Consider the following 15,399-nt stretch of genomic DNA (forward strand, 5'->3'; position numbering starts at 1 on the left):
TGTTTTGTCATCATCTGGGCTCTAGAAAAATGTCGCCCGTATTTTTACGGTCACCCTTTCAATGTCATTGCTGACCATCACGCCATTTCTTGGCTGTCGACCCCAAAATAGCCATCTCGCCGCCTTGCCTACTAGGCACTGAGCTATATAGTACGACTTCCGCGCTTTCTACCTTACTGGTCCCGCTGCAAGCACAAAGGTGCCGACGCGCTTTCACGCTCACCAGCATCAGCTAACAACGCTTGCCTCTCCATCCTTAAGCACAAGCTTTCCTCATCGGCATTGCGCAAAATGGCTCAGTAGCAGCGCAAAGACCCTTGGGTTAGTGTTTTTATCAGCATCTTTTCTATCCCCTCCACCGCTTCACCTCCCTACGCTTTTCACCGCCCGGCTACCCACTCCGCGATTCGCTGGGGACTTCTTTGACGTCGAAACTCTTTCTCTGAATGTCCAAATTAGCTGCTTATCATACCCCGCCATCCTTGTGTTGGTATATGAGCCGCTTTTCTCATTAAACAGCAATGAACACATGCCTGCCTCTTAAAGATGTACACTAGGGTACGACAGCGGCTTAATTGGTGGGGCTGTATATCTGCGTGCGAAAGGTTATTTGCTCATGAACCAGAAATGCCAAAAATCACCTTCCGGGCAAGTATATCCGTCAAAGCTCCCTCCTTGCCCTAGTCTGGCCTTTTGGGAACGCTTGTTGAACGCAAGATCATTTAATAAGCTACATTTATTAAAGCCACGTTTAGGAAGTTTGCCACCAACGATAAAAACACGACGAACTGAGGTCACTTTCTGCCGTCTTTGAATAAGCCACACGTAAGGCACACAAACTTAACAGTTAACCAACGGTAATCCCCCTGTCGGTCGGAAATGTGGAAAAACGCAAACTGTTCTGCAAGAATGGCTTGAATGTCACGAAGTAGAAGATCAAAGAAAAAAAACACTTTCCTCAAAGGGACTGCTTAGGAACCTGGATGATAGATCAATTGGGCTGCTAACGAAAGAGGTCAACAAAACTTGGGAGAATGGGTGCGTCCCGGACGAGTGGAAAGCGGCCTCGGTTGTGCTTATCCCGAAACCGGGTAAGCCCCTAAACCTTGACCACCTAAGGCCGATATCGCTAACCTCTTGCATTGGCAAGGTAGCGGAGCATGCGATCCTGCACAGGATATCGGATTGCATAGAACGCAACGAACTGTTCCCGCACAACATGGTCGGCTTCAGGCCCGGCCTTTCCACACAGGATGTAATGCTACTCCTTAAGAAGCACATTTTCGATAACAATACTAGGGATGTTAGGGGCATCTTAGCCCTTGACCTGACCAAGGCCTTTGACACTGTATCTCATCTATTTGTCCTGCAGGCCACGGCCAGCCTAGGTCTGGGAGCAAGGTTTCAGGCTTTTGTTAGATCATGCCTCATGAACAGAACAGCCACCATCAGGATTGCACAACTCAAGTCAGATGAGTTCGCACTAGGGGCCAGAGGCACTCCCCAAGGAGCAGTCATCTCCCCCTTACTGTTCAACATAGTCATGAAGGGCTTGTCAGAAAGGCTCAAATCCCTTCCTAATATAAGCCACTCGCTATACGCAGAAGACATCACGATTTGGTGCCCCGGAGGATCACTTGCAGAGGTAGAGCACTCGCTACAATCAGCCCTAGACGCAACGGAGTCCTACCTGGAAGACACAGGCCTCCAACTATCACCAAACAAATCTGAATTGTTACTTTACAGGCCGGCCAGGCAAGGTGTTCGGGGGCTCACCCCTCTAAACCAACTTCCCATATCCCTCTTTGCGAGAAACGGGCAGCCCATTCCTCAAGTCGAATATATCCGAATCCTAGGATTACTGATTGACGCGCGTGGATGTAACGCCAAAACGCTCACGCGCATCTCGGCGAAAACCGAGAGCATGCTGAGACTAGTTGCTAGAGTATCCGGACGAAAGAAGGGACTAAGTGAAGGCAGCCTCCTCAGTATCCATCACGCTTTCCTAATGAGCCACATCACCTATGTAGCCTCGGCCCTTAACTGGACCAAAACCGAAAAGAATAAGCTGGACATTCTCATGCGCAAGAGCACAAAAAAGGTACTGGGGTTACCAGTAACAACTTGCTCGGACAGGTTAAGCAAACTCGGTATGCACAGCGACATTGATGAAGTGATCGAAGCGCAGCTCACCGCTCAGGTAGTCAGGCTCTCGTCAACCAGGGCAGGGAGACGCATCCTGGACGAGGCCGGCATGGCTCCAAGAATACTCAATGAACGGAAAATCACCTTATCCAGGGAGGCACGGGCAACCTTTGTGGTCAGCCCATTCCCTCGGAATATGCACCCGCAATACAGTGTAGGGAGACGAAAAGCCCGAGCACGGGCGATTTTACAGAAGGCAAGTGAGAATCAGGATTGGACTGTCTTTGTCGACGCGGCTCAGTACGGCAACTCTAGCACGTTCGCGTTGGCAATCATTGACGACAAAGGGGAATTACGCTCCTCGGCGTCGGTTAGGTTCGCTTCAAGTGGAGTCGCGGAACAGGTCGCCATAGCCCTGGCCATGACCGACCCCTCGCGCACCAACGTTTTCACCGACTCACGAGCGGCCATCAAAGCTTTCGAATCGGGTAACCTAGCCCACGAGGCTGCCTCCATTCTGGAAAAGAGAACAAACCCTGGCACTCACTTCATCTCTTGGTTTCTCGCCCATATGGGTGCGGACGTTCATCAGAACATACCTAACCTCAACGAGCTTGCCCATGACCATGCGCGAGATCTAACACGCCGCGGCGGCATGGAGGCCTTATGGGGACAGGATGAAATCCGGCAGAACGATCCGCTCCTTACTTTTCACGAGATAACATCTCACTATCGGCTTAGCAGAAGGGCCTACCCTCTTCCTCACCCGAAGTTAAACAGGTCTCAGACAGTTTTACTTAGAGTGCTCCAGACGGGCTCATTCCCTTCGCTGGGCTTTCTCAGCCGTATCTACACAGACGTCGATTCGAGCTGTCCGGACTGTAATGAGATCTATTGTTCCTTAGCGCACATGCTCTGGCAATGCCCCGCGTTACCTAACGGCCCTCTCTCCAGCGAAGCCGACTGGTAAGAGGCACTTCGGAGCCCATCGCTCCAGACACAACTAGAGGCAATCCAGAGGGCCCGAGAAAGGGCGGAACATCACGGTATGCCTGCCCCGACTTGGACGCGGCCAGCGGCTTCCGCGGGTCCCCGATAGGGGCCTCCGCTGAAGCTCCTCAGGATCAAATAAAGTTCATTGTCTGTCTTCTAGAATACATACCTCGTCTTCCATTACGCCCGGCATTCTTTCTCTGCAAAAGCGCGCTCTTTGACGCGAAATTAGTTTTAGATTTTTTTAAAATGGTCTTAGTATACTAGACGTTCTACAACAGAACGATTCATAGGACGGCCCCTCAATAGAGGCATATGTTGCAGCAGTAGTATCTACAGGACACACCTCCAATGTGATTGTGCGCGAGGGCCCTAGTGAGGCAGTAGTGCTGCTTGGAAATTCTCATTAACTAAATGTTTCAAGTTTATATCTAATCTATTTACCTAGTACAGCTCACTGTAGTTATTGTCATAGTTTTATTGCAACTATATATTTTACGTATTCATAGAGCGATCAGTCTTGGGCCTTTCATATTCATATACTTCATTCATTTCATATTCATTATGCCTTTCATATTCATTTCATATACTTGAAATTCTCCGATGCTGGGTGGAATCGAATCCACGTCACACGCTTCCTCAAGGACAGCAACCTGGTGCTTTAGCAGGCTGCAACACAAACGCCCTGGGCATGTGCCGCTATTCAATTAACGTTTTTCACGCCGACGCTTCAGCGAGCTGCACCATGACTGCATTGCGCATGTGCCGCTCTTCATTGAACCTGTTGCATAATTGGGTTACTTATTAGGTGCCAGTGGGTGGACAGCAAGCCAGGCAACAACTCTCAGCGTTCGCACCCGCAGTCACGTCATGCTGCTTGTTTCGGACGCCATGTACGGATTTCTCGGCTGCGCCACTAGATGGCAACGCATGTTTAAAAAAAAGCGCGCGAAAAGAGGCCGGCTGCCGCATGACGTGTTTCTCAGCGTTCCCACGGACCAGCATGCCATGTGTTTCGGAAGCTATGCGCAGGCTCCACAGCCACGCCACTCGGTGGCACCGAGGGTTCTTAACGAAACGCGAAAGAGGAGTCTCGTTGCAGTACACACCTCACACATAACTCGTTTCGACAGTGGCAGTACGTTGTGCTACAATATTGCTTCAATTCTAAGCGCATTACTGTCAACAGTCAACGTGAGATTGGTTCAGACGATTTTCTTTTGCCCTTGCAGGGTGGAACATTTCAGATGGCACATATCCTGTTACACAAGTGGGACTCAGAGACGTTAATTGAAGGTGGTGCCAAGTAGATTCATTGAAGGCCAACACAGACCCAGTGCCACATATACAGTGCTCCATTTCGGTGTCCGAAAGTTTATTTGAAGAGCGGTACGTACCCATTCGCACATCTGCAGTGGTCCATCTAGACGTTAAAAAGGCTCGTTGAAGAACGACACCTGTGTACACATTGCACATACTTAAGCGGGAGACACACGGTCCGATTCGGTGTCCGATCTGGCGTCCGACGCGCCGGAATGGCAGGCGGAATCGAGGTGTTTTGCCGTGCCGAAGCGCCGGATCGGACGTCCGGCGTGCGACAAACCGGGCAGATTTTCATCGTCCGACGTGTCCGACAACCACACCGTCGTCTGGCCGCAGCCAATGACAGCGCGGCTGGCATGTGACGTTCCTTCCAAGGAGGCGGCGCTGGCTGGCCGGTTTCTCGCAGTGTTTTTCTCGCAGTGTTTTCTTGCCTGCTGCAGTTTGTTTCCGACATGAAATAGTTACCAGTTCAGTAAAATTATCTCGAACGTGTGCCTGTTATTCAAAGCAACGCCTAGTACACTAGGACTAAGCTACTGGCGAGATCAGGAGCCACGAGGCGAGGGCATTTCGCCGGCAGACAGCACACACCGACCGTCTGAGCGAGGCTGCTCGCTTCGCTTGCACGTTTGCCCTTCGCAACGACTGCGTCGAGTAAACCAATTGTATTTGATGACGGGCGACCTAAGTGTAGAGTGTTAATTGTTTTGGCAAACATAAGCGCTCTTCGACGAGCTCGGGTTGGATCGTAAGCGCCGTCGGCCGTGGCGTCTGCCTAGCTAGGCTTACTGGCCCTATCGCTGGCTGTTAGCGGAGTCGTCAGTGGACGACGCGCCGTCGTGAAGTGTTCTGTCATCGCAGGGGCATAATGTTATTGGCAGTTTTCGCGCAAAGCGACGCAGTGTTGTGCAGAGTTGTTTATATTGCGTTTCTCGACGTGGCTCTGAAGTCAAGCTGGAGGGCTGGATCTGGGCGGAGCCTACGCGCCGAACAATTTTTCGGATGCAGGCACCGTGTGTCCCGAATCATCGTATGCCGCATGCCGGAGCATGCGGCGCCGCACGTCGGATCGGACGCCGAATCGTACCGTGTGTTTCCTGCTTTAGTGACACAAGTTGGTCCGAAAATTAGTTTCGAACCCGACTCCCTCAGCAGAGCAGCCCGAGGCGCTAGCCATTTAACCATGGACCAAGCGGAGACCCAGATAGGTGGAAAAATGTTTAGAGACATAGATACTTAGCAATAGACCCCGAAAAGCCACGGAGTTGTTTTCCTCCTCGGAGTTGTAGGAAAGCCACGTTCGAAGGTCGGACACCGGAACGGGCATAGGAGGCATGCCAACGGGTTTCGGAACTGAGTAGTTAAGACTTCACCTGACCGGTGCAACCAATGATCGGTCAACGCGTAAACATGCAATACGCAGAAGGAGTAATATAATAGTGTACTGAAGGCGAGTAGTTTGCCGTGGAAAAGGAAATCATTCAACAGAGATAAATTTAATAACTTGAGACGTTGAAGCACGGTGTAGTTATTTAATCACACATAATACAGTCACTAAGCTTGTGTCATTCTAGGCGAAGATGTAAGCAGTCTCATTCAATTCTAGACCACAGCTAAGGATGCAGATAAGCAGAAAACTGATGAAATGATTTGTGAGCTGTGTGCTGACGCTGCATTTTAAACTGAAGTTGTGGCAACCAAATTTTTTAGAGTGGCGGGCATCGCATGTTTGCTGATCTTAATAATGTTTTAAAGTTCATGAATATATACATGCACTTCGCAAGATTTTTCTTTGCCAGAGCTTTCTCTTGAGTCGGGTTTCTGAATCTCGGTCCTATTCCTCTGAAACTACATGTCTGACCCTACCCCGAAGCGTTGGAGGTCGCGCAACCTGAAGTACGTGTTTTGCGCAAAAGGGCCTTTGTAAGAGTCGTAGATCTTCGTTCCCTGTAGGAGCAAGTGCGCCGGTTCTGGGTGTTCCCAGGTTGCTCCCACTACTTCTACTACACTTTTGCATTTGTCCAAGAAAGTACTTTCCGAGTGTCGACATAAAAAACAATAAAACGTCATTTCACCAAAAAAAATCTAATCTGGTACTCACGTTAGTAAGCCAGTAGTGAGGAGAATGGCGTATGTGATATATTTCAGTGAAGCCATTAATTTAGCAGCTTTGCTTGTATGCTTCACGGGAGAAAGCAACTAACGCGAAACTGCGGCGTTTTTTATACACCAGTGATGAAGCAAAGCACAGCTGGCACACAGCGAAGCAGTGATAATACAGAACATATTGTTGTTTCTAGCGACGAGCAATAGCTGTAGGCTTGACTTTCTCGAATACGAGGGCAGCTTGCTCCAAACAATAGCTACACAGTGATGGAGTCATGTGCTCGAACATACGAAATAAAACACCATCTAAAAATTGGGTTAGCGTTGGCAAATTCATACGAACTGAATTTAGCCCTTGGTTGCTGTGCAGCACAGGCATTTATTTTATTTCAATATATTGTCAACTAGTAGTGGAATTTTTATAGAGGTGAGTGCGCTCAAGCACAAATTCAAGATATTGCAGTTATGCATTGCTAAGGATACAAATTATGGATTTCTAAGCATTTTAAGCACCTAAGCATCAAAAATGCCAAGCTAAGGGTACAAAAGGCCTGATACAATCAAGCAAATCAAACAAATGAATTCGCACTTACAAGTTATACAACAGAAAGCATATATCACTTTTGTATTATTACATGTAGCGTCAGTTTTGTGGCATTAGAGCCACCTCATCAAGCTCTAAATCCTGAGGGTTTATCAGTCTTTCTAAGTTATGTTACGCATTTGTGTTATGAAATGCTTTAATCATAATATTTATGACTCGGTTATGCACTGTAGTTACGAAGTGAAACGGCCAGGCTGCACATTCATTTTAATTAAATACAGGGAGACATTTTTGAGCCTATTGGGAAGTCGTAGAGAGAGTGCTGCACGTGCGCTCTGTTGCGAAAGAGAAATGACATCACTATCGGCATAGCCAATGGCCCACCACACTTTTGCTGCGAGATAATTGTGACATCATGATCTTGTCTTAAGCCCGTCCCCCTCTGTGTCCCTTTCCTGGAATAACACGTACATCTATGTATATGTTCTAAATGCATAAGCCTTTCTATGTCTACCCAACAAGAAATTTCTCCGTCCGTCATGTAAGGCGAATGCTATGGCTCAGACCCCCCTAAACAATGGCTCATACCCCCACACTACGGTTTTTGTGATCGGACCACGAGCGTTTCGCCTAGGCACGTACAGCTTCACTGTAAAAAGAATGAACACCTTTCTGCTGGAGACAAAGACGATCATGAGCCGTACTAACAAAGAAAGTTTATTGAACATGGCGAGTAAATGCTGGTTGACAAGCAATAAATTCAAGTCATATAAAAAGCAGAAGCAAAAGCTGATGTAGATCCATACAGATCCCAACAGGAAACGCACCCATCTCTGAAAGTGTAACAGATGCCATGCTGACACAAAGTTCTCCCAGTGTATTTGCACCTACAGCTTCCATAATTTCTCTAGGTACCCGATCTCCGCAGAATGCTAGCTTCTTCTTCTACAATGCACTCTCGACATCTGAGCGTGCATTGTGGAGCAAGAAGCTAGCATTCTGTGCAGATCGGTTGCCTAGAGAAATTATGGACGCTGTAGACCTAAAAACGCTGGGAGAATCTTGTTAGCGTGGCCTCCGTTAGAAATGGATGCATTTCCGGTCAGGAAACACACATTAATTTTTTATTCTCCTTTTTGTGTATGTTCGGTGTATTGCTTGTCAGCCAGCATTTACTCGGCATGTACATTGAAATTTTGGTTGTTAGATCATCTCGGTTTTCTTTTTCGTCCTATGTGTTCTCTAGTGCAGTTTGCAGCCAGGCTATTCTTTATTTTTTTAGATTGCGACAAGTCATTTTAGTGGCCCTTATGATGCTACTGTGTACCTTATGAAATATTTTATTTGGCCAAGGTAGCCAGAATGTATAGTGTGAAGCTGTAGGAAAAGGGTACGCTAACTTCTAATTAAAGGGTTTATTGTGAAAATGCAGTGGTTTACAAAGGTTACCAGAAAGTAGTACAGCAATAAAACTTGATAAAAACTAGTGCTTGATGAAAGCAAACACAAAAAAATTGCAAAGGGAGAAAAAACATAAGAATATACAAGTCCATGGAAAAAAACGCTGTGATCAGCAAGTGTGCATGTGCCTACCTTCCAAGAACTGGCTTTTTTTCCAATGGCATGGGACCTATAAGAGCGTGCTTGCAGGATCAAGCTGTCAGCCTGTCTGTTGGAATAAGAACAGTATTTCTTGAGAGGTGCTGGCATGCAGGATTGGCAATCGTAATGATTTTTTTCCTCCACTTGAAATTTTTCTGTATTTTCTTTCTGTGGTATTTTTATTTATGTTTGCTGCATCAAACACCATTTTTTACGTAGCCTTCAACGATGTCTTTCTTTTGTAATTTGCATAACTTGCCACATTTTTACAATGAACCTTAGTTGAAAGTTAGTTCTCATCCATCTCTAGTGTAATCCTGTTGATATTCTTTCTTGATATGCACCCTTGCAACATTTGTGTGTGCGCACGCATGGATTTGGATGTGAAATCGGGCCCTTGAGCAGAGGTATCTTTCTTCTCGAGTGCAGCCTCATGAATTCGTTAACTATAGTGAAACAAGAATACGATGGACAAGAACGAAGTGAACATACAGAGTGCTTCACTCTTGTCCGTTGTCCATCTGTTGCGCTTTAGTTAATAATGAATACAAACCAACTCATCCAGTGTTCAGTTCTTATGTCGGGCTTATAAGCCCGCTTGTGTGCTGGAATATCTGCATGGCTATGTATACTGTAATTTAATTCTTGACCATGTGCTTTCAGATCGCGTCTCAATCTCCTGATTTTTCTGACAACCTCGTGTGATGCGCAGGTCCAGACAGTTTCGGGTGGATTCATGCAGGCATGTAAGGTGTAATTTGCACTACAAGTGCTGCTTTGATTGCTTTCAGTTCAGCTTTTTTAGGAGTAGGATGACCAGGACTGGTACTCCCTTATATGGGGTTTAATTTTGCGTAGTGTCATACTACTGTTACACTGCTATTGCCACATCAGTGTACTATAAGTCCCTGATTTAGTCTTGTGTTTTCAAGATTAGCAACCTTCTCTGTGTGTTTGGCAGTTGCATATAGTCTTCTAGCCTGATTGTTTGCCCCCATATTGAACAGTATGGACCTATTGTGTTTGAAGTTCAGGTGCTCCCGAGGTTGTTTCTGAAGGGACGGGTAGTCGTCTTTGCATCTCATATGCTAGCTGGTATATTATCTTGGGACCAGGTTCTTAGCTTTTGAGGCAAAGAATGTGTGCTGCAGGATGCAACTCTACTCTGTCTAGCTGCTTGTTCGTTTGCTCTTTCTCATAGAGGTCTTCAAGCATGGTTATAGTAGGAAAGACCTGTTATTACCCGATGCCTGTATTCGATGAGTTGTCTTTTTTGTGCGCTGCTGGTAATTCATACCGTACAATACCTTGGACACAAGCACAGCATCCGTGACTTTCCATAGTATCCACTCGTCCACCCCCCACGATTTCAAGATTATTCTTTTCACCAGGTGTAGAAGTTGCGTCCACGCATGGCATAATTATTTCACCCACGTGCTGGCTCTGCCGTCATGGTATTACACTAGCTGAGGATTTGTGGATGTTGACTTGCGGGTATATTTATCCAGCTATGTGGAGCACAATGTGCAATCTGGGGTAGTTCTTGATTCTAGTCTTTTTTGCTGCGTTGATATAAGCCGACTTATGAGCAAGTGAGAGGCCAGGCTGGCCAAGAAAGTTTGCAGTGTTGTCGAGAGCTTGTTGCATCATTCTTGATATCTGTGTAAGATAGCTTTCCCATAGACTGTAGTACACCATAAGCTGTAGTAGTACTTCTTGTAGAATGCCTGTGTTGTTGGTGTAAGTGGGTCAAATATACCTCCAATTCTTGCCTGGAATTTTCGGTGTTTCAAAAAGTTACTGTTTAGCTTAAGGGCTCTTCCAGAAATTTTTTTTTGCTCATCGTTCCTCTTATTCGAGTAGCATGAGGTACTGCTGTGAAAAGCCTCTTCACTCTCTTCATTCTTTCATAAGCGGTATTACACAATGCCCTACAATAAAGTTTCTGCTGCTTATGGCCCACTCATATCTGCCAGAAGGCACAACTCTTGAAAAAGGTTTTCTTTGTGCTGTGTACGCGAAGTAGTATGAGCATTCGTGTCTTGAAATTTATGCATCTATAGTACTAGCTTCCTGACGGAGTACTTAATTGCTAAACCTGATTATGCTTATTTGTGCAGTACTCTTGAACAACACATATTGATACAATGAATGTTTACGCACTCGAAATATCACGAAAAAAGGTTTTTTTACAAGTGTGCCCTTTGCTTTTGATTGGTGCTAGATTTTGCATAAGCATGCTCCCCTATGCCACAGTAGTTGGAAGTTTAAGCGCTTTTTTTACCTATCACTGCCATCGATATGCGACTTCCATGGCTGGTAATTCAACCCTTCACTTAGTGTTGGGAACAGAATGCTATAGCCACAGTGGCAGGGGAATACATTGAAAAACAATATTTTCGTCGATGGATTTTTTTCTTGACTGCATGTAAGTAAAACATGCAATAAGTTTTTCATTGCAAAAAAGCAGTTTGTGTTCTTTTATGGAATAAACCACTCATTCTGTATAGTTGAAATGCAGATTTTTTTTCTAAAATCCCCGGGTGATATGTTCTTGCAAGTATCATGGTATTTCATTACTTATTAAGATAGTAATAACAGCGCATATCGTTAAACGGGTAACATACTAATTTTTGTCGTCACAAACCCATTAGAAAGTGTTATTAGAAACATGTAAGGCATGGATGTTTGCGCACACTTGATCAGCTGTGAACGTGCAAGAACTACTTGTACTTAAAGGATTCAAAGTTTCACAGGAAGGGATGCAACTGGCTAACTTGACTGCAAAATTTTGATATACTTTTCTTTAACGTGTCGCTTTCTACTTTTTTATCCCCACAAGAACAGGCTGTTTGCCAGATTTTCGCATTGTTGCACGTGTTTTGCATGACGGTGCGGGATTGTACGTTGTCACTGTGTCAGTATAGCAAGCATAGAATTCACATAATTTACTAGCTGTAGAGTTAATTACGTTTCAACGCAAATGTTAATAGAGGTGCGATATGTATACAAAGTCCGCAACATATTCAATGTTTGTTGGTTTCTGTGCAACAGAAAAAAAAACCTATAGCGAACAGGTGCAATTAACGTGCGTGTAATATTTGAAAACAAATTAACAACGCTGTTTATTTAAGCTACGGATTTAATGCTATCGTAGAAAATTCATTGCGATAGCCTACACTTTTGCACTGTCAAAGTTAATAAATCAGGTAAGACAACTTTTCAAGATGCATCGGAAAATTCACGCCTGAAAACTGACGAGAAAACGCAACTGAACGGTACCGTGTTCAGCACAATGTTAAACCTTCGGGTACTTTGCTGTCTTGTCATTGACGAGGTTGAAATTATTAGAGCTGCTCCATACGCGTGATTTTTGTATGCTATCAAACAAAAGAAAGTTGTGATGATCCCAAAAGGCGATGTCGTCTCGTAGCAAGTCGCAAAGGTGTACGAAGCAAACGTAAAAATACACTTCATTTCACGCGTAGCGTGTCACCGAACGCGTAGGAATGGGAAAATGTATTCTGCGGCACAAGTTTTTTATTATCCCTTCGTGTACGTACCTAATTTGACAATCCACGTCTCCGCACATTGCACTTGCCATGCGAGACGCCATTTTCCAAAACAAACCGGCGAAATAGCTCCACAACAGTTTTCCGCGCAATTTCGACGGGAAATCGCAGCGATCACTGCGACGGTGCGACCAACCGGTTGGTCACACCGAAAATGGAGGATCGGCACTGCGGCTGCGACAGACGACGGAAATCGTACTTCCAGTGCGACGAAAATCACATCATGTGAGACAGGCTTATGTCTGCCCCTTTTGTTTTCAAGGACCTGGCAACGTGTACGCACACTTTTCTCCGCGACGACACCGTCCGCAGGCCTTTCCAGCCACCTTACAGTGGACCATACACTCTAAAAACAGTTGCACCCTTTGGGTTGTATATTTGCCACATAACGATAATCGTCATCTGTCTTGTCTGCATTTCATTTTTTTAACGCGGCAAGCCCAGTACTTTCCAGTAACGAACGGCATGCACGTTATCAGCGTGACATAGCATTCTCGACAGGAAAGTAACGAGCGCAGCGTTTTCCTGAAGGGAAATGACGATGACGATTATTGTTGTGTGGCAAAGATACACTCCAAAGGGTGTAAACTTTTCTTACAGCCTACCCAGTTGTCCGTCAGGATGACAAAACCTTCACCCTGCGTGTCAACGGGAACGATGTCCGCGTCTCTATGGACCAGTTGAAGCCAGCCTACATCGATTCTGCCGAAGCAGTAAATACCAGTGCATCCGCAGGCGTCCGTCCACGACCCCCAACATTGCAGCCTGCTTCGTTCACTCCACGCTATAGACAACGGGTACGCTTCACAGATTTTGCACGCCCTGAGGGCTCCCCACTCCGCGGAGAGTGACGTGGCGACACATTCTGCGCATATTTCCGCGCGTATTTCCGCGCAGCCTCCGCCTTGTTATCATCCGGCCCAGCGTAACACGGCTACACGCTGGACTGCGTTACCAATAAAACACAGCGCGACCGCTACGTCACCAGAGGTATCCGTCACCGACGGTGGTTACAAAAACAGGCTGCCCGGCTGGGAAGGGTTGCTTTTTTCCTTCCGCTTCAGAGACGGGCATAGCGCTGGTATGCGCGTTCGCTGCCGCCACTAATCCAATAAACAGCTGTTGCGTTTTTATATTGGCATTCGTCCTTCAGCAAACACGACATCCCACAGTTACATAAGGTGCTGCTGCCGGTAAGTGTGCGAAGCAGTCGGAGATTTCTGCATGCTCTCGCGTTTCACTCCTAAGGCGAAGCTTAAGCGGCTTCCCATTTTCGAGCAGTCACCATAGTCGACGCTGGTCCTACTCCTGCTGACTGAGACGACGCCACGATTACGTCTCCTGTCGTCCCCGTAGAGCTTCAGATACCCTGTTTTTGTCCCAACAATCCCCGAGTTTGGTGTAAGCAAGTATGGGCCAGTTTTCAACTCCGGTGCGTGCCTTCCCAAACAGTAGCGCTACCCTTCGACATCTCCGATGCCATAGACGACTTGCTAGAGAGTACGCCTTCAGTCACAACGCATTACAACCTAAAACGCATGGTCCTGCAGCGCTTCAAGCCATAGCAACAGAGTAGGCTCTAATAACTCCTCTCCGAGGAACTTGGCAGACAACGATCGTCACAACTCTTGGACCGGTTGCATCAGTTACTGGGTGAGATTTCCGCAAACGGGAGCCAGCTCGCAATTTTCCACGAGCTCTTGTTGCAACACCTTTCACAATCCGCACGCATGGTACTGGAGGGTTCCGGCGAGACGAGTCCGACGAGACCGACTCTCGCGACTGGAAGAAATAGTCAACCGGCTTCAACCGCTAACACCATCGTCGCTTTCACCTTCAAGCAAGTCGCTGAAATCGCCCTCTTCGCGGATGTGGAATGCACCGGCCAGTCACCAGCGACAGCATGGGAGATCGGCTCTCGAGCAAGCCGCCTAGCCTTCGTAGTCGACCGCATCACCGGCACTCACGTACTCGTCGACACCGGAGCCAAGCTGTCTATCGTTTGCGCCATGGCCGAATATCGCCAACGTGACATGTTCACACCCGCGCTCCCCGCAATGAACAACACTGCAATCGCCTCGTGAGGGCTCCCGTGAATAACGCTAGGCATCGAACGCTGTCGCTTGCGCAGTTGGATGTTTGTGGTCGCCTACCTCAATTCTGCCATACTGGGAGCGGATTTCTTCAAGGATTTCAACCTAGATGCGCGTGTTCGTGATTGGCGCTGAAAGATAACGTCAAATCCCTCGATGTAATTGGACTGCAGTACAACCTCACGTCGTCTGGTATACATATGTTCCAGTCGGTCTTGACGTACGACAAGATACTTGTTTTCTACCCACAACGCACGAAGCCCAGAAACGATGTGCTGCCCGTGAAACGCAAGGTAACGCATCATATCACCACCACCGGCTTACCTGTCGCCGACCGGCCACGGAGGCTCTCTGGACGAAGGTTGGAAGTCACCCGCCGTGGGTTCAACACATGCTTCAACTCAGCGTTATTCGTACTTCCTCCAGCAATTGGTTTTCACCTCTCCATCTCGTTTCAAAGCAGGAAAGCGGTGACTGATGGTGTTGTGGTGATTACCGAACTTTGAATGCCGTCACTACTCCGGATGAATACCCCCTTTCCCCACATACATGACTTTGGCAGCGCTCTCGTGTGAACCAAAATATACAGCAAGATCGATTTGATGAGCGCGTAACACTAAATTCCTGTCAAAGCCAGCGACACTCCGATGACAGCAATCTCTACTCCATTTGGCCAATATGAGTTTTCGCGTATGCCTTACAGTTAGAAGAATGTGGGGCAAACTTTTCAATGGTTCATGGACGTGGTTACGTGTGGACTCCTGTCCATTTTTTCCTAACTTGACGACATTCTCGTTGCAAGTCACACATACGAAGAGTGCAAAGACCAGCTTCGTGGTCACCTATTTGAGCGACTGCATGAACACGGCCTGGTCCTAATGCCCCAGAAGTAAGTTTTAGAGTTGAAGCCCTCGATTGCCTCGGCCATCAGAATCCTGAGGCATCAAGCCATTGGAATCACGGGTGTGGCCACTAGAACGATGTCAGTGCAAGCTATCTATGTAGATGGCGTGCACTTACG

The 15,399-nt window shown here is 46.9% G+C and overlaps 1 protein-coding gene across 1 annotated transcript in view; it reads right to left on the reverse strand.

Moving 5' to 3' along the window:
• LOC135897385 (uncharacterized) overlaps positions 1–6,634 on the reverse strand; it is a 44,270-nt gene extending 37,636 nt beyond the window's left edge. Inside the window, exon 1 of the mRNA XM_070533971.1 lies at positions 6,563–6,634. Coding sequence (XP_070390072.1) covers positions 6,563–6,618 — 56 coding nt within the window. The 5' untranslated portion in view covers positions 6,619–6,634. The remainder of the gene's footprint in view (positions 1–6,562) is intronic.
• Between the last annotated feature and the right edge of the window lie 8,765 nt (positions 6,635–15,399).

The sequence above is a fragment of the Dermacentor albipictus genome, chromosome 2, assembly GCF_038994185.2.
Source record: "Dermacentor albipictus isolate Rhodes 1998 colony chromosome 2, USDA_Dalb.pri_finalv2, whole genome shotgun sequence".
NCBI classification, from domain to species: domain Eukaryota; kingdom Metazoa; phylum Arthropoda; class Arachnida; order Ixodida; family Ixodidae; genus Dermacentor; species Dermacentor albipictus.